Source organism: Pseudophryne corroboree, chromosome 4, assembly GCF_028390025.1.
Source record: "Pseudophryne corroboree isolate aPseCor3 chromosome 4, aPseCor3.hap2, whole genome shotgun sequence".
NCBI lineage: Eukaryota > Metazoa > Chordata > Amphibia > Anura > Myobatrachidae > Pseudophryne > Pseudophryne corroboree.
The window spans coordinates 555,639,815-555,667,580 of NC_086447.1; the positions used below are offsets into that span (position 1 = coordinate 555,639,815).

General features: G+C 44.9%; 1 protein-coding gene across 4 annotated transcripts in view; it reads left to right on the top strand.

Annotated features, from left to right (window-relative positions):
• Positions 1 to 294: 294 nt before the first annotated feature.
• The window catches only part of PDE7B (phosphodiesterase 7B), a 698,908-nt gene continuing 671,436 nt past the window's right edge, over positions 295 to 27,766 (top strand). For 2 of the 4 annotated variants that reach the window (XM_063917385.1, XM_063917388.1), the window contains exon 1: positions 295 to 694. In XM_063917385.1, the coding sequence (XP_063773455.1) occupies positions 674 to 694 (21 nt within the window). In that variant the 5' untranslated portion in view covers positions 295 to 673. Of the gene's footprint in view, positions 695 to 2,506; positions 2,582 to 27,766 lie in introns of those variants that run through there. The other 2 variants (XM_063917386.1, XM_063917387.1) reach the window with 2 other exon arrangements.

Below are 27,766 nucleotides of genomic sequence, written 5' to 3' on the forward strand. Positions count from 1 at the left end.
TTTAAGGATTGTCTGAAGCATAGGTATTTCTATTGGCATAACATCTCAAGAACAGCTTGTGCTAATTTTTTTTGATCTCCAGATAGAAGTATATGTGCATTTTGTGAGAGAAGAGATCAGCAGCACATTCCTCTCATAGCTGCAGCTCTGTGAAATGAATTGTACATGCAGCGAGGGAGAAGAGGGAAAAGTCTAAGCCGTTTGACGTCACTTTGGAAATGAGGAAACATAGAGAAAGGGCTGCACAAGTCCTGAGAGCTGACAGTGCTGGAGCCTATTGGTTTGCTACTGCCTGCCAGTGGCAACTGACTTCAGCACCTCCCAGCTGTATAGCCTTCACGAATAGCTGCTGCTGCTGCTTCCAATACAGTCGTCTACACTCAGTCACACTGCAGCAGACTCAAACTAAACTACAACCCCCTATAAAAACCGCAGGCTGACATAAAAAGTGACATTCTACAAAGCTTGGGCTCCTTTCCCCTTTTTCATCTGATTCTACTTTTCTCTCCCTTTTTATCTTTTCCCCCTTCCTTCGTCTCATCATTGAACAATTCTCCCACGTAACACTGGATGCTGTTGCTGGACTCTGCAGCAGGAGTCTATTACATGTACAGGCAGCATCGATCAGAAATTACAAGGCAATCGGAGGTCACTGAGCTGCAACTATGGTTAAATGTCTTGTTTAATGGTTGAGGTAGGTAACAGTTCTTTCATTTACACTCAAGGCTGCATGTCTGAATAGGAGCAAGGTTCCAATACGAGTCTGGAAGCAATATGCCATTATAATAATCATTATTATTTTCATTTTTACCTCTGGTTTGGTTTTGTTTTGGTTTGGTGATGTCATTATATTTCCATGGTAACAGGTTTGTAGTATGTACTGCCTTAATTTGCTGTATTGTGGCCTCTGACAGCTGGGATTTGCTTAATGGGTGATATATTTCTGTGCTTACAACTTTGTAGTTGGTAAATAAAAAATAAAAAGTTACTAAACAATTCATGAGAACCCTACATGATGCACTTTATACGAGCTCTGTATTTAATTATTGCATATGTCATACAGTATTTATTGGATTTTACTTATGCTGCTGTCCATCTGCTAAACAATAAGGTGCAGGCATAGCGTTATATGTTGTGCCTTCCAAATACCAAAATGCAATGACTTTATAGTTTATATGTCAGTTAGCTCATCCTATTTATTGGTGATAGCAGCTTTTTTTTTATATAATCTTTTGAGTGGTCACGTCTGACTATGGCAGAAAACATGTACTGCACAAGTTAACACCAGGCAACATATTGACACACTGAGGCTGATGTAATTATGGCCTTCATTATACCCTTATCATGCATAAAATTACTATATTGGGGATTTCAGTTCATCAATATTTTTTTTTTTACCGCAGGTATTATCTTTAATTTTTATTCCAAACAAATCACAGTGCTGTCAAACCTATAATAGTCTGATACACTCGCTTTGCTCACATTTATTGAGATTTTGCGTGTTGAAAACATGGGAGTAAAGAGAATATAGAGCTTTTCATGCAGAGATTTGTATATGACCTGACTACATTTATACATTTTTAGGATGCTTTGCATCTAGTTTAGAAGTTTTATTTACTTAAACACAATATTATCTCTTTTCTCCAAACAGTGTGTTATAAGCATATGAAAGGAGCTACCACGAAGTCAAATCAAATCATTAAAATACTATTGATGCTTTGGTGGCCTAGGTAGGAATATAACACTCACCCTCATGCAATGCAGGGCTTGCTGGGAGATTGGAGTTTGCTGCAGTGTGTTAGTGTACAAGGCACTGCATAACATTAGTGAAGAAGTACAACATGTTATAGGAATATCTATCTATCTATCTATCTATCTATCTATCTATCTATCTATCTATCTATCTATCTATAGCTAAGACTGCACATGTATCAATTATTTAAAGACTGTTTTAATTCAAAGCAATAGATACAATTATTTAACTTTTGAACCTGTATACGTGTTAATAAACAGCATCTGGCACTACTGTTTTGTCTGTTCCAATAGTATATGAATAATGTCATTGTCTATTGCATCTACTACTATATCAACCTGCTGATATATGTATTTAAAAACATGCATTTCTTAGAGAAGGTAGAATCACAACGTGTACAAGGCATACCTGGGTAAACAACATTTACAGTGTTAGGAAGGGGCCTGCTTTTCTACAACTAAGCCTGAGATAATAATGACCTCTATCACATAGCCATTGCCTTTTCAGTTATACAATCATGAGTGTACCTAATGCTGTATTTAGCTAAGAGCTGTATATTTAGTGCTGATAGCATTAAATAACTGTCCTCTATGGTAAAGGAGGTGAATTATGATTTTTGTATTGGAAATAAGTAATTTGTGAAAGATACAGCAATCAACGAATATCCTTAAAGTTTACAGAATGTATTTTCTCCTGAAAGGTGTTGCATTGAAATACACTGCAGTATTCACAAGCAGCCGAGTTAAGGACTGTACATATATTATCAGGGAAAAATGCAGAGGATGTGGTATGTGCTGTGAATGGACAATTGCTATTCTGCAGTGCCTGGTAAGAAAACAGGGACTTTGTGTGTTGCTAATACATGATTGAGACGCTTACATTTCCTTGGTTGAATTTCGTCTGCTGTATTTTTTTTTTTTTTAAATAAGTAATAAACTGTTATATCAGAGTGAAGCTCATTTATCTTAATGTCTTTAACAATATTGTGTTCAGGCAGCATAATTTACTATGTGGAACGGTTCTTTGGTGGGTTCCTGGTATTTAAAGTTACTCTTTACCCAATAACTTCAACACCCGCTTTTGTGGGGTGCACAAATATTCATAAGTATGTAGCATATCAATGTGCTAGGTGATAGTGACTTTGCTGAGGCATGAGGCACCAAGTGATATATTGAGTTTTTAGTGAATATATGGTCTCCTCAGAGACAGGCTGCCTCTGCTATGTGTAGGTGACAGGTATACTGTAACTGGGAAATTGTAGGGCATTTTCTGTTTGTGGCAAGACAGTAGAATAATATAATATTGTACAATATTATTATGTATGCTAAATGATACATCATTTTAAACAAAATTCCCAGGGACACCTTGTATGCCTAAAGGCGGTAGCAGAGAGATAAAGTGGAGAGAGGAAAACCACCAACCAATTAGCTGCTATCATTTTTCAAACACAGCCTGTAACATGTGAGTTAGAAGTTGATTGGTTTGTTCTTTATACAGTATCTCTCCACTTTAGCTTTCTTCATGCTCTGATAAATACCCCTAATGTCATGGGCCATTCGGCCCCTTTACCACATTTTATGATTTTTCTTTACAGTTCTAATACTTCTTAATAAAGAACTGATAAAATAGCATTTATGTAACAATAGGAGTTGTGTACGGTTGGTCACTATTCAACAGTGTTGGACTGGGGCATGAAGGGCCCACTGGGGAAATACAGCGCTTGGCTAACCATTAGTGCATGGTCAGGGCCCCTTGATAACTAAATATATGTTTAATGTAATTAATAGTGCATGCATGATAATGTATCAGATTAATAACGGCAATACACTGTAGATCAGAGACGGAACTACCATTGGTGCAGCAGGTGCATTGCACCGGGGCCCATGAGGTCTAAAGGGCTCACTGCTGCCCAGACCAGCAATGAGTTATCCCCTGCCCCCCGCAGACCATTTTGAGCAATATTAGATGAATGGCCCAGTGCAGAGAGCAGGGTGGGCCACACTGAATGAGGAACCTGCTTCAGTCACCCACTGCCTCCTCCTGTCACCCTCTGCCTCCCCTTACCTTCTGCTCTCACCCTCTGCCTCTCTATGTCAAACTCTGCCTCCCCCTTCCTTATGCTGTCACCCACTGCAATGTGTCATATTGTGAACTTGGTTTGGGGTGGAGTAGGGGGCCCCAAATCATAGTTTTGCACCTAGGCCCACCACTCAGAAGTTCCACCACTGCTGTAATAATACACCATAGTCCTGTGCAGTATAAGGTAACATATGCATGATGAATAATTCAAGTGCATAATATGGAACCTGATCCCTAGAGGAGGAGGTGGGCCTGCAGGCAGTGGGACCCACCGGGGTTTCCTCTGTACCTCTGTAGACCAGTCCAACTGTGCTATTGAAAAATATTAACACTTCCAAACTTTAATACATGTGAAAATTAGGGATACCTGACAACTACTGTATGTATTGTACTGTGCTTGCTCGATAAAATCTCTGTTTTTCTTTTCTTTCTGTAAATGTTTGCTTATGCTGTGTTTTGTCCATGATCATGTGACACGCCACTCAGCCAAGATACAGGCTACTTCAGAAGTCAGTGCGTAATCACAAGGCAACCATTCCTGCAGCATTCTTTTTTTCTTTTTTTTTTCTCAAAATTCTTGGCTCACACAGCAGTATGTACACTTGTACTTACTACGGTGCACCCTGTTTCAGATCAGTAAACAGTAAACATTAATCAAGTGGATTGCAAGAAGACTGTGTACACATTTATATATTCCAAAATTGGAGAAACAATAATTGTATTTATATTCTTGAGATGTGAAGATAGAAACTGTGTCCTGAGACACAGTACTTGATTTGTCTGTTTGATAAAGCTCTATACCTTGCCCATGCTGATATACTGTACATTTCTTGTTTTATTGTTAAATGTAAGAGACTACGTACGTAAAGATATATACAATGGTTCAGATTTACTAAGACTTGGGGGCATATTCATCATGTAAATTAACATTGTAACTCACCACAAGCGTCAGAGCAATTCATCCTTGCTCCAGTGTGGAGACAGGTGATGTGAAAATGAATGAGGCCTCCATGCTAGTATATGGGGATACAGGGCCCGATGGGGAGTGAAACGTAAGCTGGAGATATCTGTGATATCTACAGCGTTACTTTCATGATGAATGGCCCTAAAACTGTAGGTGAAAATGTTCATTATGGAGAGAGATAAAGTGGGGAGAGATAAAGTACTAACCAATCAGTTCATGACTGTAATTTTTCAAATACATTTTATCTCCGTCCACTTTATTTCTCTCCAAGTCTTAGGGGTAATTCAGACCTGATCGCTAGAGTGCGTTTTTTGCATCCCTGCGATCAGGTAGTCGCCGCCTACAGGGGGAGGGTATTGTGTGTGTGCAGGTGTGCGATCGGATGTGTGACAGAACTGCACAAACATTAGTTTCTGCAGTTTCTGCTCAGCCCTGGACTTACTCAGCCGCTGCGATGATCGGAGTTGGAGCTGACGTAAGAAATCCTCCTACAAAACGCCAGGTCCCTCCTGCGTTTTTCCGAACTCTCCATAGAAACGGTCAGTTGCCACCCACAAACGCCCTCTTCCTGTCAATCTCCTTGTGATCGCCAGTGCGTTCATAATTTTTGCACCATCCCATCGCTGACCAGCGATCCCCATTGCTGCGTTCTGTCTCGCCCGCGCATTGCGGTGTATACGCATGCGCAGTTCAGACTTGATCGCAGCCTGTGAGAAAACGCACAGCAGTGATCAGATCTGAATCGGCCCCTGAATATGGGATGTAGTTATGTGACCGGCAGTTTTCCGCTGCCGGGATACCGGCGTCTGTACGCTGACCACCGGTCACGCATACCACACCCCTTAATACATAGACCTACAGCCTGTAACATGGCAGTTAGTCCGTTTTCAAACTTACTAGTAAAAATGTACTAAATTGTTGCCTAATGGTAACTTTGTATGTTAGAGATAAAGTATTTGGATCTCAGGGATGCCACGTAAGTGTGTATACTGTATATTGCTGAAACTTTATGTAAGTTAAGTAAATTGCTTTATCATTGCAGGTTAAAAATGGAATTCCTATTTATTTAGATTAGGGTGGTTATGTTGTGTTTGTAGATGCAATGGTGTGTACTATACTGTATATTATATTCATTTTATATTTCAGGCAGCATGATAAGGTAGGTTCAGCAATGGGTCTGGGCGCAGATCAAGAAGCCACTTTGCATTATGTTTTTAGGCTATCATTTATGTTAAAGGTTACAGTAAAAATGTATAGTTAATGTTCAAATATTTTCTCACATGTACTTTGTATTAATCATATTGTTCCTGATGTAATATACTGTCTTTTTTCATGGTTCAAAACTGTCTCATGATTGCAGTACAAATCTGTGGCTGGGTGCACACTTTAATGATATGTCGTTCATTCGAGCGGCAAACCATATATCAGTAGTTCATTGGCTGGTGTGTACACCCGATATGTCTGTGTACAACATCGCTCAGGCCATCCCCACAGCACACTAATGCCGATAGATCTTGCAGTTATGTCGGCATGTCTGGCTGTGCACTGCTGATCCCGCCGACTGGCCCATATGGCACCCGCAGGAATCACTGACAGTGACGTTACCGCAAATTCAAATGCCCACCCAGTTGTGATGTTAGGACCGACATATCGAGAGGCCAAGTGTATATGCTGACCAAATTGTCCGATCTGTTGGCAGATCTGGCGGCATAGTGTATACCCAGCCTTAGTTTTTTTTTTTATTACAATATCATTCCAGTAAGTACTGTCCTCTGCTGGACTATGTCAAATAGATAATTAGAAAACTGCTGGACTTTAAAGGTGCACTAGAGACCCCCAAACCATTAAAGTATTAACTATTTTTACACACCATGCCAGACACTGAATCTCCTCCCACGTTTTAAATACAGTCTAACAGTGCAATAACTAGACATTTTAGCTCTGTGTGCAAAAAACAGCATTAGCGCCCCCACAACCACCAAATATAAAATAGTGCCAATGCGCGCCGTAGGGTGTGGCTTCATGGGCAAGGAGCATGGCCACATAGCTTCCTTTTACACAGTACGGCAGACAGAGCTCCCTTTTACACAGTGTGGCAGGCAGAGTCCCCTTTACACATAAGGCAGGCAGAGTCCCCCTTTGTTCTAGAGAGAGAGAGTGTGAAAGTGAGTGTGTGTGTGCGCGCGCGCGCGCGTATCCTATCACCTGTTGGGGCGATACAGCATCCATGACTACCAGGCGCAGACACTCAGTTACAGGCGCTCCCTTTCCAGTGCTGAGGCGGGTCTCACTAGCGGCATCAGTAGAGGCACCGTCGGCTCATTCAAGTGGGCAGGCGGCTGAAGGAGCACTCCCACTCGCTCTCCACTGCTGAGGCTGATCTCACTAGAAGCATCAGTAGAGGCAGTGGCGGCTCATTCACAGGTGCAGGTGGCTGAAGGAGTGCGCCCACTCCCTCTCCATTTCAGAGGCGGCGGCATGGCTCACAGGCGGCTTTACGACGAGCTGTGTATTGCCAAATGGTGCCTATGGCACCGCTCCCTATCCCTGACAGAGGCAGCGGATGGAGACAGGTGCTGGCAGACAGCGGAAATCTCACTCCTCCCTCACTGAATAAAACGGATGAACGTGGGGATGTGCTGTCAGATGGTGCGCCTTCAGTGCAGTTGCGCTGTGGGCAAGGCACCATCGGTATACACCTAGTTACGGCCCTGCAGTCTAATAATGGGATCTGATACAGGTGAAAAAGGTCTGCCATCACTTTCTCTGTTCCTGTGTAAGAAAGAGACGCTTCTCAATCCTAACACTGTAACTTTCTGCAGAAGAATGAGAAAGAGCTTGGTAGACATATTTAGTAAGTATTGTATAAACCTCCACTTATCATCAGTAGCACACACAGGGGGGGTTTCTGGGTACCCAGAACCCCCCCCCCCCCCCCCCTAATGGACTAAATTCCTTTTTTAGAGATGGAGACAGCTGTGTCTCTATCCCAAGGAAAGTCGCGATCGCAGCTACCACTGCAGTGCAGGGAGCTCTTGCCAGCAAAGCTCTCTGCCTACATAGAGGGTCCAGCGGTAACAGCAACTCCATACTGATGTCCTCACTGTGCCGTGACTGGCAGTGTCCTTACTTCTACAACCCCGGGTATGTGTTCAGTGCACTCTATATGCTTGTTTAAATGTATGTGTGTGGTGTGTTATGTATGTTTGTGTGTGTGTATTTTTATCCATAAGGGAGTCCACACCCGGCTTCATTCCTTAAGGTGAACCAGGGTGCTGCATCTTCAGACGAACATTTTAATTCTTATGAAGGCACCAATGCAGGTGATATTATCTGTTAAGGGGAGTATTTATATGGAGCAAGGCGCTTGTAACAATGTTTTTGCAACAATTGCTGGAGACAAAGTTGCCAAGTGTATTAGTGCAATACCTGTTGAAAAAAAGGGTTAGTTTGAAAATGTTTACAGCCCTTTTTGATTCTGTAGTCCTTTGTAGATGTGCGGGTTCCAAAGTTTGCCAAAAAAAAGGAGAAGTGTTTGGTAGCAGTTCCAGCCCTATCTGTCCCTATACTACCCACCTTGTTTTCACTGGCGATGGGACGTGGACTGATTCTCCGTGCAGCTTGGTTCTCTTGCTTCATAGCGCCGCTCACTCCTGCCGCGTCTCCCGTGCTACGCTCCGTAACTGCTCAGGATCCGGCTTTGGTGACGGCTTTTTTTCAGTGTGCTTTAGCTGAAAAGAGTACACTTGGACTTGCGGTCTGTGTAACAGTGCTTCCAACGCGTTTCGGGCTCCAGGCCCTTTATCGAGGATCCTTGCACATCATATACATGATTCTTTACAACTATACATACAAAAAATGCTCAAAACGTAATATAGAGTGAATCTGCTGAAGTTAGTGGACCTCTTATTCAGACCAAATTACATGGACAGGAAACCTATTTAGTGGATAATGAATTACTTAAGACCATAGGGTGAAACAAACCAGAAGGTGAGGGGTGGTGAGGAAAGTATGAGGATACATACCATATTTGTAGCTAATAAGGCAAACCCCAACAAGAAGTAGCTTTCAAATTAGAAGAAAGGTCCATACAATGGTATGGGGTAACTCAACGATGGTCTAGCTGTGACCTAAACAAGTGCATATAGTGGAAGAAGTTAAATTCTAAACTTCATAAACAAATCTCAAAAGTGAAGGAGAAAGTTTACATTACATACCAATAATGAATGTTAAGGACTACCAATGAACCATAGTGGATGTGGAACAACCTTCTGCATATATAGTAACCTCTTATTCAGACCAACTCATATAGACATGATACCTATTTGTAGGATTATACATTACTTTAGACCATAAAGGGAAACAAACCATAAGGTGAGTGTTGGTGAGTAAAAACGGAAATACATACCAGACTTATAGCTAGTATGGCATCCCTCAACAAGGGGTAGCTCAAATTTAAAGAAAATAAACCATACATTAGTATGGAATAACCCAACGATGATCTGGCCATGACCTAAATATGTACACAAAAAGGGACTAAAATTATAACCTCCATAGACCCGTCTCCAAGTGAGAATGAAGGGAAAGATACCATTACATACCCATAAGAGATGCAAAAAAAATCTATCACTGAACCTTAGTGGATGTGGAGCGACCTTCTGCTCAATATAGTAAAAAATGGAAATAAACCTATAGGATGAATGGATATCATTTTAGACATTTTTCAATTACTGTTCAGTTATAAGACTCAACCGAACAGATCATTTAACAGATACATAACAAATAATTTTCAGACTTAAACCATTACAGATGGCACATATAATATAAGACATTATCAATAGATAAACATCAGAAAATACTGCCTATTTATTACATAGATGTAATACATTTCTATGACAGTAAATTAAGGAACAATATAGGACCCCCCAAAAAATTTAAAAAAAAATATATTTTTTAGATATAATTAGTACACCATTAAGTTGAATACTTAATTAACATATTATACCAGAAATCCCATTATAACAGTAAAACTGTGAAGGAGGCAATGGAAACATACAGGGACCAAGGAGATACTTACAGCAGGTGATGTGCTCCTCTCAAAGTCCAGTAGGTAACTGAGAGAGGGCAAAAAAGGGACTAATTTATACCACTTCAGTCCATGACATCACTTCCTCCCAATTTAGTTAATAGGGATAATCCGTAAAGTGGTGGATTAGTGCAGTATAGCCACTATATATATTTAAATAGCCAATTATGCACACTAAATGCCCGTAGACTATAATTCAGAAACTCAAAATGAACTACTTGATCTATACAACATGTAACACCCCTAATATATGATCAGTGGAACGCATTCCCGGTTTGCGTTTCACGGCGGCCATCAACTTCCGGTCGTGCGTTCCACGAGACTTCCTGTATATACAGTAATACAACGATTTAGATTAATCTTTAAAGGCAGGGGGGACAAAACCAATCTTCCCCCTACCAATAGGAGTAATTACTACCTATGCTGCATAACAGAGCAAAAACGAGGGGAATCGTAATCCCGACCTCTAAATTTAACTTCCGGTATGGGTTCCACTTCATACCGGAAGAGCCTCCTATGCGTCCCAACTGCCCACTTAGCGTGACTTCCTAGAAACAGAGGGGGGCACTACCGGCTTGCGTTCCACGTAGTTCTGGATGCAAGGACCGCCACGTTCCAGCTTACCGATACCAGGAAGAGAATCTAACAGATAGATTCCCGGTATGTGTTCCATATATATATATATATATATATATATACAAGGAAGTCCTGCACTCACATCCGTGTGCAATCAACTGTGGGGTGCACCCAGTAGAATCCACACAATCATGGTGGGTCTACACATGTAGTCGTAGTTCCAGTTTCCTGGGGGGCACTCTCCTTCAAAAATCGAGTCCAATCGTATTCTCTTAGATCATAATCGGCTTTATTGGGTCGACGTTTCGGCTCAACAAGCAGAGCCTTTATCAAGACAAGCCATACATATTTTCATATTGCCAAATAGTCATAACCTGTCAGAATAACAGATACATGAAATAAATAAATACAATCAGTCTCACGGGCCCAATCAGAAATACACCACTAAAGTGCAATGTGCTAATAAAGAAAAGTGCCAAGAGTAATGCTACCAAACATATGGATATACCTCCTGGATACCAAATATGGTGAAGAAAGGTAGATCAGTATCACCCAACAAGAACCAATCACCCAGAGGTACTAGTATCATACTTACTAGGATGAAATAACTCAACAGTATAACACTGTAATAGGACAGACGACCAAGTCGGCATATAAGCCCTATTAATAGAACAACACAAATATATATATGTTTGCAAATTCCCAATCAGGTGTGGTACTAAAAGATAACTAAATTTATCATGTGCAGAACTGTTAAAGAACTCTACTTACTTCACACATAATTCCAGAAAAGTAAACCATACATCAGTCAATAAGCCCTCTGTAATATGAGTAATGCAACATAAGGACATCTCAAAGGTAAACCAAATCTGATATCAAATCAAATAGTCAAAGCTGTACTCATCAGGAGAGGACAAAATAACTCTTACCACTGGAGGCTAAAGGTGAACGTCCATTCAGTGTGACTGTGTGTTCCTAATGAGCACTGGGCGCCTTATATGAGTACACAACCGGAAGTGCAATCAGCACAAGCAAATTAATGCATCACCCTATTATCAATACCGCATGTTCATACATATCCATAACAGAAACCTGTGGAGGGAAGCTCAAAGCCGCTGTTCCACAACCCAGAAATGGCGCGCCGGGTGCGTTCCACCAGCCGGAAGTGCCCAGCAAGCATTGCGGCCGTTGCCTAGCACCACCGCACGCTAGAGGTATATTGAATTATAGGGAAAACAGCCAGCGGGGTGCGTGTCACAACTACAGACGACCACCATGTTATAGGCAAAACAGATCACATATAGCACCCTCGCAGGGCGCTTCATGGCAATCACCACACAACACATGCACACGATCACAAAACCAGTGTGCCGACGCCGGGGACAACACGATCCCAAAAGTGGATACTCACTGTTCACTACAAACAATCTGCACTAGCATCTGGGCACTCCCCCAGTAATCCCACCACAGGCAAGCAAAAACACAGGACAAAAGGAAGTATAGAGTAACTCACGCAACCTGTCCGCAAATTATAACAGATATCTTCAATTAAAGTATGCATCGAGTGCTGATGCGCCAGGGTCTCATACCAATAGACAAAAAGGTACTTGTAAAAATACAAACATATATAAGTGTATCTAATCAGGCCCGTGTGACAAGACTTACAATCAACATAAAGAAAAAGTTTCAACACAAAACATAAATACATTGAAAACATACAATTAAAAAGGTTAATACAATCTGTATCGGAAACCACCTAGACAAAAGTATCATCTGTCCATGCACGAAAACAATCATGAACACATTACAGGAAGATGTTCGTGGTATTATATTCATTGAGGCCCCTCGGTGCAACAGTATCAAGCATACTGATCTAAAAGCTTTCTTTTTTAGAGCCAATACCCTATCACCCCCATTGGGTAGAGGGGGAATCCAATCAATGAGCATACACTTGAGGTTCGCTACCTGGTGCCTGTGTTCTAAATAATGTCTTGCTACAGGTTTATCGGAAGATCCTGTTTGGATGGCTGCTCGTATGGTGGTCCTGTGGTTTTCTATCCGGTCTCTAAAGCACCTGGATGTAAGTCCTACATAGTACAAACCACAGGGACAAATTAAACAATAGATCACATGGTCTAATTTGCAATGTAGGTGGTATTTAATTTTTATATTTTTACCCGTATGTGGGTGTGTGAAGCTATTCCCAACTCTCATAGCCCTACACGTAGTGCAATTCCCACATGAATAGCAGCCAGGCTTAAGATGCATCATTTGGGAAGTATTCATACGCTCGTCAGGAGTGAGTGTAGGTCGCATAAGTATTTGTCTCAAGTTTTCCCACGTCCATAAGCCATAAGGGGTGGGTCAGTGTGAGGTAATGGTAATGTCGACCCAATAAAGCCGATTATGATCTAAGAGAATACGATTGGACTCGATTTTTGAAGGAGAGTGCCCCCCAGGAAACTGGAACTACGACTATATATATATATATATATATATATACAGACCCCCCCACCAGTAAATCCTGCATTTGCCCCTGATCTCTACATGCATTAATTATATATATATATATATATATATATATATGTATATATATATATATATAGAGAATGCAGCTGCTGCGGCACTCCACGAAGTCCAATGCTGGACTGATGCTGCTCTGGTGCCCTCCCCAACCGGGGACCGGTGGTACACAATGGAAGAAACGAGGCGGCACTCAGAGACTTTCACTTCTATGATATAATTGTGCAAATGGTGCAAATGGTCACATCAACGTTTCGGGGACCTAGTCCCCTTCTTCAGGATAACAGTGGTGCAAAACAAGAGTGTTTAAATAAGGTTAGAAACACTTACCCCCTGACCCCATTCAGTCACATGCTGCAGCGTTTCTCTCTGGCCGCCCTCTCAGGACTTCCGCCCAGCTCACTGGCGCCTCGACGGGACCGGAAGTGACGTTGCGGGAGTGAGCCGCGTAACCATGGTAACTGCTCGAGGCATACTCACTGTCTGAGCGTCTCCTCCTGGCCGCGTCTCTCTCACTTCCGCCCAGACGTCCACAAGTGCCGCGAGATCTGGAGCCACATCACGGAAGCTAGCTGCGTGAATAAACATAATACAAGACAATAACATAAGTGACAAAGTAAGATGACCTTGGAAGGTCAATGTAAAAGTGACATATCATGATAAAGTGCTAGTGCAAGCTACAAAACAGTTGAACACAACCATTAAAAACATCCAAAGGTGCAAAGACAAATGTACATAATGACACCTCTAATATTAAAATGACCTACTGATATATGTCAAATATGGCAACAACATCCTGACCACTTGAACATTTATTGGTGCCCAGTGGCTTGTGAAGGGATGGTGAAAGCACGAGCGCATAGCGCCCAGACTGCATGGCTTCACCTTTCTAAACATACTCTTGCTGGAACACTATTGGCCAGACGGAAATCACAAGAAGTTAATTAACCCCAAATTTTCATTCAGACCCCCGGGTTTCAGAGTATTCAGCCTGTGAATCCACATGGACTCCAGCTGCAATAACTTACGGCCCCTATCGCCCCCCCCCCCCCCCTCCCCCCGTATCGAATCAGGGACATGATCGAAGATGCAATGTTTGAACGTGGCCATTGAATGTCTGAATGTCACGAAATGTTTGGCCACAGGTTGATCACCACTACCTGATGCCAAAGCATTTCGGATGGCCAGTCTGTGCTGGGCCATTCTGATTTTGAACTGGAATTCCGTTTTGCCAATGTAATACCGCCCGCATGGGCAGATGATGGCATAAATTACAAACTTCGTACTACATGTGAGTGGCCATTTGATTTTGTAATTTTTCCCTGAAAAGGGGTGGGCTATGGTGGTCCCTGGTGACATATGGGAACATGTTGTACAGCCAGTACATTTGAAACAGCCATTGCGCTTGGTCAAAAAGTGTGTGGAATTTACTCTAAGTTTTGCCATGTCAGTTTTGACTAAAATATCCTTGATACTTTTACCTTTTTTGTAACTAGGCATAATGCGCTTGTCATGAAGCATCTTCAGATCGGGGTCTGATGCCACTATTGGCCATAGCTGTCTGAGTTGGTGTTGCGTCTCCCTACTCGCCACATCATAATCACACACCCAGGGAATGATTTTGGACATGTCTTTAGTGTGCTTGGGCCTCACTAAAATGTCTTTCTGTGTGGCTTCTGCTTTCTGATGGGCTGATCGTACCAATGCCCGAGGGTAACCTCTTGCCAGAAATCTATTTTCCATCTCTTTCAACTGACTTGCCCTGATGGAGTCACTGTTGTTGGCCCTGCATACTCTCAAAAACTGAGAGTATGGCAGACCCCTAATGGTGGATGTAGGGTGAAAACTGTCGTATCGCAGAATCGTATTGCGATCGGTGGGCTTTCTATAAAGGCATGTGGTAATTTTGCCCTCCTGTAGTTTGATTAAAATATCAAGGAAACAGATTTCTACTGGGCTGCTGGTCATTGTGAGTTTGGCTGGACTATCAGACTGGTTATGTGATTCAATCAATGAACTCAGCTCCTGTATCTCACCACGCCAGAAAATCAACACGTCGTCTATATAACGATAATAGACAAACAATCTGTCAGCAATGGCCTTATATATATTTGTTTATTTTTTTATTTCATTTTATGTTTTTTGGAAACCCCCACGGAAAAATCCTGCATTTGCCACTGATCATGTATATTATTCAGCTTGGTCATACAATGCCTATGCAATATATTGCTGACAAATTGTGGATTTTCTAGGAGCAGATACCTACTTTTCTTAATTATCTGTAGAAAAGAAACTCAAGGGCATTTATTTGTTAGTACAAAAACCAGATCTTAAATACAGGCCATAACTAGGGATGTGCGAGCAGTGCCGACACACAGAGCACAGGACTCGGGGATTCACCGTTGCTGCCCCATGACTTTTGCTTCTGGCTAGCAAAGTACCCGGTGCTATTCCACAATGGCGTTATTCAAGGCAAATTGTCACATGGATTCCCCCAGACCGCCCACTTCCCCAGCGATCCAGGAGACTGGTATATTTTTTCAGGAATCCAGGAAAGCTCCACAAAATCCAGGAGAATAGGCAAGTATATCATATAGGCAAACTTGCCTATTCTCCCAGAAAGGCCGGGAGGCTTCCGAAAAATGGGTGGCACTACCGGATCCCTGGGGAAGTCTCCCGCATCCCACTGCACTCGCACCCGCTCTCACAGAGGAGAAGCGGGTGTGGCGATGACGCGATTCACACTAAATTGCATCATCATAGCCCCGCCCCCACTTCACAGTGCCTGGTAATGGGACATTGAAAAGTGGTGGGCGGGGCTATGATGACATGATTGCATCACCATACCCCCGTACCGCCTCCTCCACGCCCCCTCCTATGTGACTTGGCTGCTCCCTCTCGGAGGGAGCAGCAGACAAGTAGGCAAGTATGCATATAGGAGTGTTTTGAACTGCCCAACTCTACTATGGTGCTATATGTAAGTGCCACCACCCAGCTAAAAATGACAAATATGGCGAGTACTACAAGAAGGACTGCCACCAATTTAGTACTGTCGTATAGGGAGAGTATAAAATAAAATTGTCATTTAAAGTGGAAAAACTTTACTGACCCAACCATGGGAAAATCTCAGCTGAATACTGCTAAATTATTGCACTACTCTCAATAAATTGACCTTTTCAAATATTACTCTACATTCCACTACGTTTTCACTACTAATTCCAGCATTATATATCTGACTTTTAAAGTCTATCCCCTTCATGTGATACTGTATGCCCTGCTAAAGACTCTTTAAAATAAGGCCTACCCTAGTACTATAGTATTTGAAATGTTTGTTCCAATTAAAATAAAGAATAATAATAATAAAAAGACCGATCTCCAAACCTCTTGGCATGGCACCTCATCTAATTAGTATTATCTGACCGTGGTCAAACCCAAACTGTTCAAACACAATTGACATAATATTTATAGCACATTGAAGCTTTTTCAGTAAATTGAATATTGTGCATGCTGTTTACACAAAAGACCCTTTTATTAAATATGTCTGTTATAAAAGAGCAACTTCACAAAGTGTTGGGAGATGGCACAAATTGGACGGAAAGCTTTCTAGGCAAATTTCTTATCTCAAAGACCCACCTAGGGTATTCTAGTCCAATGAATGAATTATTTGTTTAATCATGTCTCACTATATCAAAATTAGTATGTAACCTTACATATGAAACTCCGCTATGTCAACATACATTTTCCAGCCCATTACACCTTTGATGCTGTATGCGTCTTGAATGCTCACCCATGCTGCTTTGATATTTTTTTCATGAATATATTTTTGTAGGTTATGCAGACTGTACATGTGGACAAGGATACTATTTAACAGTATGTAACTTATACTCTGTTCTCCCTAAAACAGGATCACTTGAAACATTTAATTGTGTAGAGAGATAAGACTGCCCCTATCTCTGGCATGATTTGTCTTTGTGACAGAACGGCTAGTAATGCTCTTCTGTAGTAACCAGGATATTTCAGGGAATGTAAATTGCATTCAGATGACGTGCCACATACACTAACCAACCCCATGATCTTCCCCAACCTAATTGCAGTAAACAGATAAAGTACTTTCCCCTAATTGGATATAAATTGGAAATTTTCTTGAGTGTTACTTTGGGTCTTGTTATAATTGCGGATCTGCTGTAGTTGAATAAAAAATGAATAGCTACAAGTTTTTAAAGTCCCCATGGAGTTGTGTGGCTTGTGACTAGATACCAGTAGATGGCTTCAGAATGGGATGCAGTTGACATGTCAGCGGTTGGGATCATGGCGGTCAGGATACTGACGCCGTAATCCCGACCGCTGACAATGCCGCCAGCCGGAATGTCAGCTAATAGGGGCTATTCCCACTCGTAGGTGTCCACAACACCCATAGAGTGGGAATAGAACCTGTGGCGAGCGCAGCGAGCCCCCTCCAGCATTCTGGCGGCCGGGTTCACGGGGTCGGTATGCTGACCTCCGGGATCCTGACAGCCGACATAGCCCCAACCCAGCAGAACTCCTCAGTTGAGGATAGCTATGAAGCAGACCCACAAACAACAGAACATAATACATCTTCTTTTCAGGCTATGCTTCTCAATGTTTTCCAAAGGGTAAAATAGTACAAATGTTACTAGTATGGCCTTGTCAACACAGGATGTGCCTAAAGATACGGGAGATCTTCTAATTGAGTTATAATAATTTATGTGTATTAAGGGGGTCATTCCGACCCGATCGCTCGTTGCAGTTTATCGCAGCACAGCGATCGGGTTGGATCTGCGCATGCGCCGGCGCCGCAGTGCGCCAGCGCATGCTGGACGGTCGTAGGCCATTGTTCCCTAGCGATCGCCTCTGCCTGATTGATAGGCAGAGGCGGTCGCTGGGCGGGAGGGGGCTGGACGGCGGGGTTAAGACGCCGTTTAGGGGGCGTGGTCTGGCCAATGCAGGCGTGGCCGGACTGCTGGGAGGGCGGGCCGCGCCGGCTGCATGACGTCACACGCAGCCGCTGTGACCCGGGCAGCGAAGAGGTTCTCCCGGCCAGCCGCAGGAGCTGCGCTGGTCGGGAGTTACTCCTCAAATGCAAAAGCATCGCTGCTGTGCGATGCTTTTGCATTTCTGCGGGGTAGGGGGGGGCGTCACTGACATGCGGGGCGGACTAGCTCTGTGCTGGGCGTCATCTTGCATGTCTGAGTGCCTGATCGCAACTGTGCTAAATTTAGCACAGCTACGATCAACTTGGAATGACCAGGCTTGGGCTGGCCCACAGGGGTACAGGGGAAATCACCGGTGGGCCCCACTACCTGGGGCCCCACCTCCTGCTCTAAGGATCAGGTTCCAGACTGTGCACTTGAATTATACATTATACATATGTTACCTTATACTGGACTATGGTGTATTTTTGACAGTGCATTGCTGTTATTAATCTGGTACATTATCATGCATGCAGCAGCTGAATTTACTGTGTGTATTTATGAAGTGGCCCAGACGTTGCACTCTCTATTGGTTAGTCAAACCAGTGAGGTGGCAGACCACACCCCCTCTTCAGACTGGCCACACCCCTAAACATGGGTTCCTACCACTGCATTCCCCCGGTGGGCCCTACATGCCCCAGTCCGACACTGGGAATGACCCCTAAGTTAGAAGGTCTGGGACACCATCAAATACATTTTAAGTTAAGGAACCGCTATCTCTTTATCTGTACAATATAGCATAGAGGTAGTAAGAAATACTTCAGTGTATGATGAATGTGCCATATTCAAATTAAAACAGAAACAGAATATGTACATTTATGGTGAAGTCATCTGGGGGGACAAAAAAAGATGACTAAGGAATATAACCTGTGCCATATATTCCATTAGTCTAAACAGATCTATTCCACATGATCTTCCAAAGGGTTTGGTATAGTTATACCGGCGCCCGTCATCCCAGCGGTCAGAATCCCGACCACGGGATGCCGGGCGCCGGAATGCTGGCAGCTGGGGCGAGTACAAAAGAGCGCTAGCCACTCAGTGGGCATGGTGGCACGCTATGCGCAGGCTTTTTAATAAACAAAAATAAGTTATATTTTATGCAATTCATCTTGATTCATCTATCTTTCCTGTGTGCCACTCGAAGACCAATCCTTTTTCTTTCTTGAATAGTCTGTATCTTTATTGGCAACAATATTGTCTGTAGCAGCATTCCCACACTTGATTGGATTAACCGTGATTGATATATGGGGTAATTAAAATAATAATTAAATAATAATACTAGTGCAGTAGTCATCTTCCATTCCCTTTTCCTTAAAAAAATATAAGTTTTTTGGGGAGTCTGATAGGGCGAGGGAGAACGTTCCAGACGCAGGGGACAGCACATGCAAAATCCTTGAGGCGAGAGTGGGAGGAAGTAATCAGCTGGGGGGAGAGGAAGCAATATTTTCTGGTGCAAAGTGGGTAGGTGGGAGTGTGAAGATAGATAAGGTCTAAGCCGATATAAATAGGAGAGGATTGGGTGAGGGCTTTGTGAGTGAGTGTGAGAAGTTTGAATTGGGTTCTGAAGGTGAAGGGAAGCCATTCTAAAGGTGGAGACACACCTATACAGTCATCAGCCTGTGCTTCCGATATCGGGAGAACGGGCTGTCCATTGTATAGGTGTGTACGCTCTGCCGATACAGGTTCAGCAGCTGATAAATGGCTTGTAACGCTCCTGCACCGGACGTGATCAGGAGATCACACTCTATGGGCGGAATGTAACGAAGTCCGAGTTCGGTGGCTATGCGAGATGCCGGCTGAACTCTGATGTTTTTTTAAAGGGACAACCTGTTACAAGGCATGCCTTAGCCTTGTAAATGATTGCCTGTTTAAAACAACTGCAGCCGAACTTGGACTTCTTTACATCCCGCCCAATGTGTTGCACAGTCAACCTCCTGTTCCCCATAGAGGAGCCGCAACCCCCCCTCCCCCAAACCTGGCTGCAGCACCCGCCTCACAGGAGGTCACAGCTAAATACTCACACAGCCCGGCTGATCAGAAGAGTTTACCTGATCAGCCAGGGATCGAACATGTGTGCAGCGGCAGAACTACCGCCAGTGCAAGCGGTGCCTTGCACTGGGGCCCGTCACTGTCGAGGAACCCAAAGCTAGCTCGGCATGTAATGAGTCAAACTGACTCATTACATGCCGCTGGGTACTGCGGGCCACCGCCGCCCGCTGAGGAGAGGAGCAGCAGGGACGCAGCGGCCACGGTGTGGGGGGGGGGGGGGGGAGGAGGAGGGAGGTGGAGAAGGGAGCCGCAGCAATGCACTGTAATTGTTGGAGGCACTGCTGCAGCTGTCCCTCTCCTTCCACATAGGCTGTCCTCTGCTGCTGTGAATGCTGGGATGCTCTTCCCTTATCACAGCGACGGCGGGCAGCCTGACTGCCAGCGGAGACAGTAAGTATAACCTATTCTTTCTTTCTTTCTTTCTTTCTTTCTTTCTTTCTTTCTTTCTTTCTTTCTTTCTTTCTTTCTTTCTTTCTTTCTATTCTGCCTGTCTGCCGTAATGTGTAAAAAGGGACGCTGTCTGCCTTAATGTGTAAAAAAGGAGATGCTGTCTGCTGTAATGTGTAAAAAGGGGACGCTGACTGCCGTAATGTGAAAAAGGGAGACTGTCTGCCGTAATGTGTAAAAAAGGGGACGCTGTCTGCCGTAATGTGTAAAAAGGGGACGCTGTCTGCCGTAATGTGTAAAAAAGGGGACTCTGGTGGTCATTCCGAGTTGATCGCAGCCAGCAACTTTTTGCTGCTGCTGCGATAAACTAGTACACGCCTATGGGGGGGTGTATTTTAGCTTAGCAGGGCTGCGATCGCTTGTGCAGCCCTGCTAAGCTTAAAAAATTTCAAGCAAAATTAGACTAGGCCTGGACATACTTACCCTGTGCGATGGATCCAGCAATGATGAGCCCGGCTTTGACGTCACTCCTCCGCCCTCCGTTCTACTGGACACTGCGTTATATTCACCACTCCCCGAAAACGGCTCCAAACGGTCCGTATCCGCCCTGGCACGCCTCCGTCCTGTCAATCTTTTTGTGGTCCGTCCTGCGACCGCTTTCTTCTTTAGACGCGACGTAACGTCGTGCACGCGCACAGTGGCCATCGCGTATGCGCATTCGGCACCCGTTCGCACTGCAGCGATAAATCGCTGCGTGTGAACGGATCGGAATGACCCCCTCTGTCTGCCGTAATGTGTAAAAAGGGGGCGCTGTCTGCCGCAATATGTAAAAACGGGACGCCGTCTGCCGTAATGTGTGAAAAAGGGACGCTGTCTGCCGTAATGTGTAAAAAAGGGGACGCTGCTGCCGTAATGTGTAAAAAGGGGAATCTGTCCGCCGTAATGTGTAAAAGGGTCTCTACCTGGTGTAGTGGTGCTACTGTGCGGCGTAATTTGAATAATGGAGACTACTGTGCACCGTTATATGAATTGGTATTATTTTGTGGCCACACCCCTTCCCCATGAAGCCATGCCCCTATATTTTTTGCACGCGCCTACGGCACGCACTGCCCCTGTTTTACATAGAGGGGGTGGGGGCTCCGATGCCATTTCTTGCACACAGTGCTAAAATGTCTAGTTATGGCACTGTTGCTAGGTATCCATTTCCCTGGCCCTGAGCAGGTCCCCGTCACCATATCCTCTCCAGGGGTGAGGGGGTGGACTTGGACGGGAAGAGGGGGGCAAAGCATTTTGTCACACCTGGGCCCACCGCTCGCTAGTTCCGCCACTGCATGTGTGTACCCACCTTAAGGCTTGTAGGAGAGACAGATGTACGTTTGTAGATGAAGATGAGCCATGCAGCATTAAGAACAGAAAGTTGTGGAGAGAGGTGGGTGACAGTAAGTCCAGAAAAGAGAAAATTACAATAGTCTGGACTATCCAGTGAGGGGATGAGTGACTCCAGGGTGAGAAATGGTCTGATCCTTGAGATGTTACTGAGATGGAAACGGCAGAACTGTGACGTGTACTGAATGTGTGGTTTGAAGGAGAGGGAGGAGTCAAGAATTAAATTAAAGCCAATGTATCTGACCAAAAGGTTAAATCTCAGCAACATTAACACATTGGGGTAAATTTACTAAGATGGGAGTTCTATTTAAGATGGGATGTTGCCTATAGCAACCAATCACATTCCAGGTTTTATTTTCTAGAAGGTGCTAGATAAATGAGAAGTAGAATCTGATTGGTTGCTATGGGCAACATCCCATTTTAAATAGAACTCCCATCTTAGTAAATGTACCCCATTGTATTAACGACCAGCATTTTAATCAGAAAATAATATATCGACATGTGCATCACAACAACAAATATCCATACAAGAAGCTATAAGTTGAATAAGACAGTAAAATAAATGCAATACAACTATTTATTATAATAAATGATTGCAAAACTTATGTCCTCCTTCTTCTGTAAGTTATATCCCAAAATTTTACAATATATGTAGTAGAGGAGGTTAAACTGAATGGTCTGATATTTCCTTGTTCACCTATAATATCAGTGGTGGGGAACCTCTGGCCCGCGGGCCGTATAAGGCCAACAAAGCCGTTAGATCCGGCACACCCGCTTGTGTGTTAGCGAGACACGCCGCCGCTCAGTCCGACGGCGGCATGTCTCAGCTGTCAGGGCAGGGAGGAGAGTACAGCTATATGTCCGGCGGCAGCGGCGGGTAGGATCTCAAGCCTCCGGTTCATGAGCCAATCAGAGCTCTCAGACTGGCAGCCAATCAGGAGCCGCCGTTGCTGGTCCGCGAGCTCTGATTGGCTCACGAACCGGCAGCTGGTTTGAGATCCTACACGCCACCTGACATAGCCGCGCTCTCCTCCTTGCCCTGACCCCCTGACAACTGAGACACAACGCCGCCGGACGCAGCAGCAGCGGTGAGCAGCACAGTGGGGTGGGGGTGGCATTTGTGTATCTGTCACTGTGGGGGCATTTGTGTATCTGTCACTGTGGGGGACTTTAATCAGGCCCAATAAAGTCATCAGATGGCCAATAAAGATGAATGTATTGCTGAATATGGTAAAGACAAAGACTTTTGTATGTTTGTATAACACATAGACAGTTAATAGCATTTACACAATTGCTAGTATCTAGGAGTGGGTAATTCAAGTATTTTTGTAACCCAAACTCAAGAATTTCCACACTTTACTACCTTTGTAATATTCATAAGGATCTGTGTAACACGCCATATAAGAGTATGTAAAGATCTAAAGAAGTACATTGATTATCTCTAAGTCAAGCTACTGATTCTACAAAAAGATATAATTAGATTAAAATTTTAATTGGTGCACAATTCATACACAATCTTTGTACATCTCTAGCCCGCTTTACACATTTAATGAAAGCATAAGAGCTTTTAATATAGGCCCTCATTCCGAGTTGTTCGCTCGCTAGCTGCTTTTAGCAGCATTGCAAACGCTAGGCCGCCGCCCTCTGGGAGTGTATCCAGGGCCGGTTCAAGCCCGCTCGGCGCCCCGGGCAGGAAACGGGACGTGGCCTAATACAGGGGGCGTGGTCAGTTACGCCCCCTGTACATTACTAGCGCCGCTTGACTGCTGAGCGGTGCGCGATGACGTCATCGCGCACCGCACAGCAAAAGGTCCTCTCCACGAAGGGAAACTAGACGCGTCATCTAGTTTCCCTTCGTGGAGAGGACCTTTTGCTGTGCGGTGCGCGATGACGTCATCGCGCACCGCTCAGCAAAGGTACACTCCACGAAGGGAAACTAGACGCTACGCGTCTAGTTCCCTTCACAGGAGGCGGGGACACAGCGGGCAGCGGGCAGCGGAGGCGGACGGGGGACACAGCGGGCAGCAGTGGCGGATCTTGCCACGGTGCGGCGCCCTCCGGATGGCGCCAGCGCCCTCCGGAAGGCGGCGCCCCGGGCAAAAGTCCTGCTTGCCCGTGGCAAGATCCGCTACTGAGTGTATCTTAGCTTAGCAGAATTGCGAACGAAGGATAGCAGTTCTGCTATTAAAATTTTCCCTGCCGTTTCTGAGTAGCTCCAGACCTACCCCTAGATTGCGATCACTGCAGACTGTTTGGTTCCTGGTTTGACGTCACAAACACGCCCTGCGTTCGGCCAGCCACTCCTCCGTTTCCCCAGCCACTCCTGCGTCTTCGTCTGGCACGCCTGCGTTTTTTAGCACACTCACGGAAAACGCTCAGTTACCACCCAGAAACACCCACTTCCTGTCAATCACTCACCGATCAGCAGAGCGACAGAAAAGCGTTGCTCGGCCCTGTGTAAAATTCCATAGCTTTGTGTGAAAGTACTTAGCGCGTGCGCCCTGCGGCCCATATACATGCGCAGAACTGCCGGATTTTAGCCTGATCGCAATTCTGCTAAAAACGGCAGCGAGCGAACAACTCGGAATGACCACCATAGACACCATGTTAACCAGGGACGTGACCGAAACTTTGTGGGCCCCATGCAAAAAAATGAAGGGGCTCCTCTCCCAGTGCTTCTAGAGAGACACCTCTCTGCAGCAGTTGTTAATTTTATGCCCCATAATACTGCCCTAGTTTATTTTCTGTGCCATAGTAGTGCCCTAGTTTATGTTTTGAACCATAGTAGTGCCCTAGTTTATTTTATGAACCATAGTAGTGCCCTAGTTTATTGTATGAACCAGAGTAGTGCCCTAGTTTATGTTTTGAACCATAGTAGTGCCCTAGTTTATTGTATGAACCATAGTAGTGCCCTAGTTTATGTTTTGAACCATAGTAGTACCCTAGTTTATTTTCTGAACCATAGTAGTACCCTAGTTTATTTTCTGAACCATAGTAGTACCCTAGTATATTGTATGAACCATAGTAGTGCCCTAGTTGTCACAGTATGACACATTGTAGAGCTGCCAGTACACATTGGGGGTAATTCCAAGTTGATCGCAGCAGGATTTTTGATAGCAATTGGGCAAAACCATGTGCACTGCAGGGGAGGCAGATATAACATGTGCAGAAAGAGTTAGATTTGGGTGGGTTATTTTATTTCTGTGCAGGGTAAATACTAACTGCTTTATTTTTACACTGCAAATTAGATTGCAGATTGAACACACCCCACCCAAATCTAACTCTCTCCGCACATGTTTTCTCTGACGTCCTAGTGGATGCTGGGGACTCCGTAAGGACCATGGGGAATAGACGGGCTCCGCAGGAGACTGGGCACTCTAAAAGAAAGATTAGGTACTATCTGGTGTGCACTGGCTCCTCCCTCTATGCCCCTCCTCCAGACCCCAGTTAGAATCTGTGCCCGGCCAGAGCTGGATGCACCTAGTGGGCTCTCCTGAGCCTGCTAGTAAAGAAAGTAATGTTAGGTTTTTTATTTTCAGTGAGATCTGCTGGCAACAGACTCACTGCTACGTGGGACTAAGGGGAGAGAAGCAAACGTACCTGTTCACAGCTAGGTTGCGCTTCTTAGGCTACTGGACACCATTAGCTCCAGAGGGTTCGAACACAGGCAAAGGTCCTCGGTCGTCCGTTCCCGGAGCCGCGCCGCCGTCCCCCTCGCAGAGCCAGAAGATCAGAAGTTGGTGATGAAATCGGCGGCTGAAGACTCCTATCTTCATTAAGGTAGCGCACAGCACCGCAGCTGTGCGCCATTGCTCCCACTGCACACCACACACTCCGGTCACTGTAGGGTGCAGGGCGCTGGGGGGGGGCGCCCTGGGCAGCAATAAGAATTCCTTTGGCATTAAAAAGACACATAATACAGTCTGTGACTGTATATGTGTAAAACCCCCGCCATTTTTTAGTCAGAAACAGCGGGACAGTAGCCCGCCGCTGAAGGGACGGGGCCTTCTTCCTCAGCACACCAGCGCCATTTCTCTTCACAGCTCCGCTGGAAGGACGCTCCCCAGGATCTCCCCTGCAGTCACCTGGCACTAAGAGGGTAAAAAGAGAGGGGGGGCACATAAATTTAGGCAAAAGGTGTATTGATACAGCAGCTATTGGGAAAAATTCACTTCTGGTAGTGTGTATCCCTGTGTATATAGCGCTGTGGTGTGTGCTGGCATACTCTTTCTCTGTCTCCCCATAGACCTTGTGGGGTCCTGTCCTCAGTCAGAGCATTCCCTGTGTGTGTGCTGTGTGTCGGTGCGGCTGTGTCGACATGTTTGATGAGGAGGGTTACGTGGAGGCGGAGCAAGTGCAGATAAATGTGGTGTCGCCCCCGTCGGTGCCGACACCTGATTGGATGGATATGTGGAAGGTCTTAAATGACAATGTAAACTCATTACATAAGAGATTTGATTATGTTGCTGCCGGTGGACAGCCGGGCTCTCAACCCGGGCCTGCCCAGGCGCCTCAGAGGCCGTCAGCGTCTCAAAAACGCCCACTATCTCAGTTGGTTGACACAGATGTTGACACGGAGTCCGACTCCAGCGTCGACGAGGATGAGGCACTATTACAGCCCAAAATGACTACGGCCATCCGATACATGATTATTGCAATGAAAAATGTATTACACATTTCAGAGGCTGACCCTGTCCCTGACAAGAGGGTAAATATGTTTGGGGGGAAAAAGCAGCCAGTGACTTTTCCCCCGTCACATGAATTAAATGAGTTATGTGAAGAAGCGTGGTCTTCCCCTGATAAGAAAGTGGTGATTCCCAAGAGAATACTAATGGCGTACCCTTTCCCGCCAACGGATAGGTTACCCTGGGAATCCTCCCCTAGGGTTGACAAGGCCCTGACGCGCTTATCTAAAAGAGTGGCCCTGCCGTCTCAGGATACGGCCGCCCTAAAGGAACCTGCGGATAGGAAGCAGGAAGGTATCTTGAAGTTTGTGTATACACACTCTGGTACTCTACTGAGACCGGCTATTGCTTCAGCTTGGATGTGCAGTGCTGTTGCAGCATGGACAGAGACTCTGTCAGAGGGGTTGGATACCCTGGACAGGGATACCGTATTGCTAACACTTAGCCATATTAAAGACGTCGTCTTATATATGCGGGAGGCCCAGAGGGACATTTGCCTGCTGGGCTCTCGAATAAATGCAATGTCCATTTCTGCCATGGACATCCCATATCCATTTCGGCAATGGACATGGGATGCCGACTCTAAAAAACACATGGAGGTTTTGCCTTATAAGGGTGAGGAATTGTTTGGGGACGGTCTCTCGGACCTCGTATCCACAGCGACAGCTGGAAAGTCGACTTTCTTGCCACAGGTTTCCTCACAGCCTGAGAAAGCACCGTATTGCCAAATGCAGTCCTTTCGTTCTCAAAAAAGCAAGAGAGTCAGAGGTGCATCCTTTCTTGCCAGAGGCAGGGGTAGAGGAAAGAAGCTGCACCATGCAGCCAGTTCTCAGGAACAAAAGTCCTCCCCTGCTTCCACTAAGTCCACCGCATGACGCTGGGGCTCCACAGGCGGAGCCAGGAGCGGTGGGGGCGCGTCTCCGAAATTTCTGCAACCAGTTGGTTCGCTCACAAGTGGATCCTTGGGCTATACAAATTGTATCTCAGGGATACAAGCTGGAATTCGAAGTGACGCCCCCTCACCGTTACCTAAAATCCGCCTTGCCAGCTTCTCCCACGGGGAGGGAGATAGTCCTGACGGCTATTCACAAGCTGTACCTCCAGCAAGTGATAATAATGGTACCCCCCCTTCAGCAGGTAAGGGGTTACTATTCCACACTGTTTGTGGTACCGAAACCGGACGGTTCGGTAAGACCCATTCTAAATTTAAAATCCTTGAACATTTACATGAAAAAGTTCAGGTTCAAAATGGAATCGCTCAGAGCGGTCATTGCCAGCCTGGAAGAG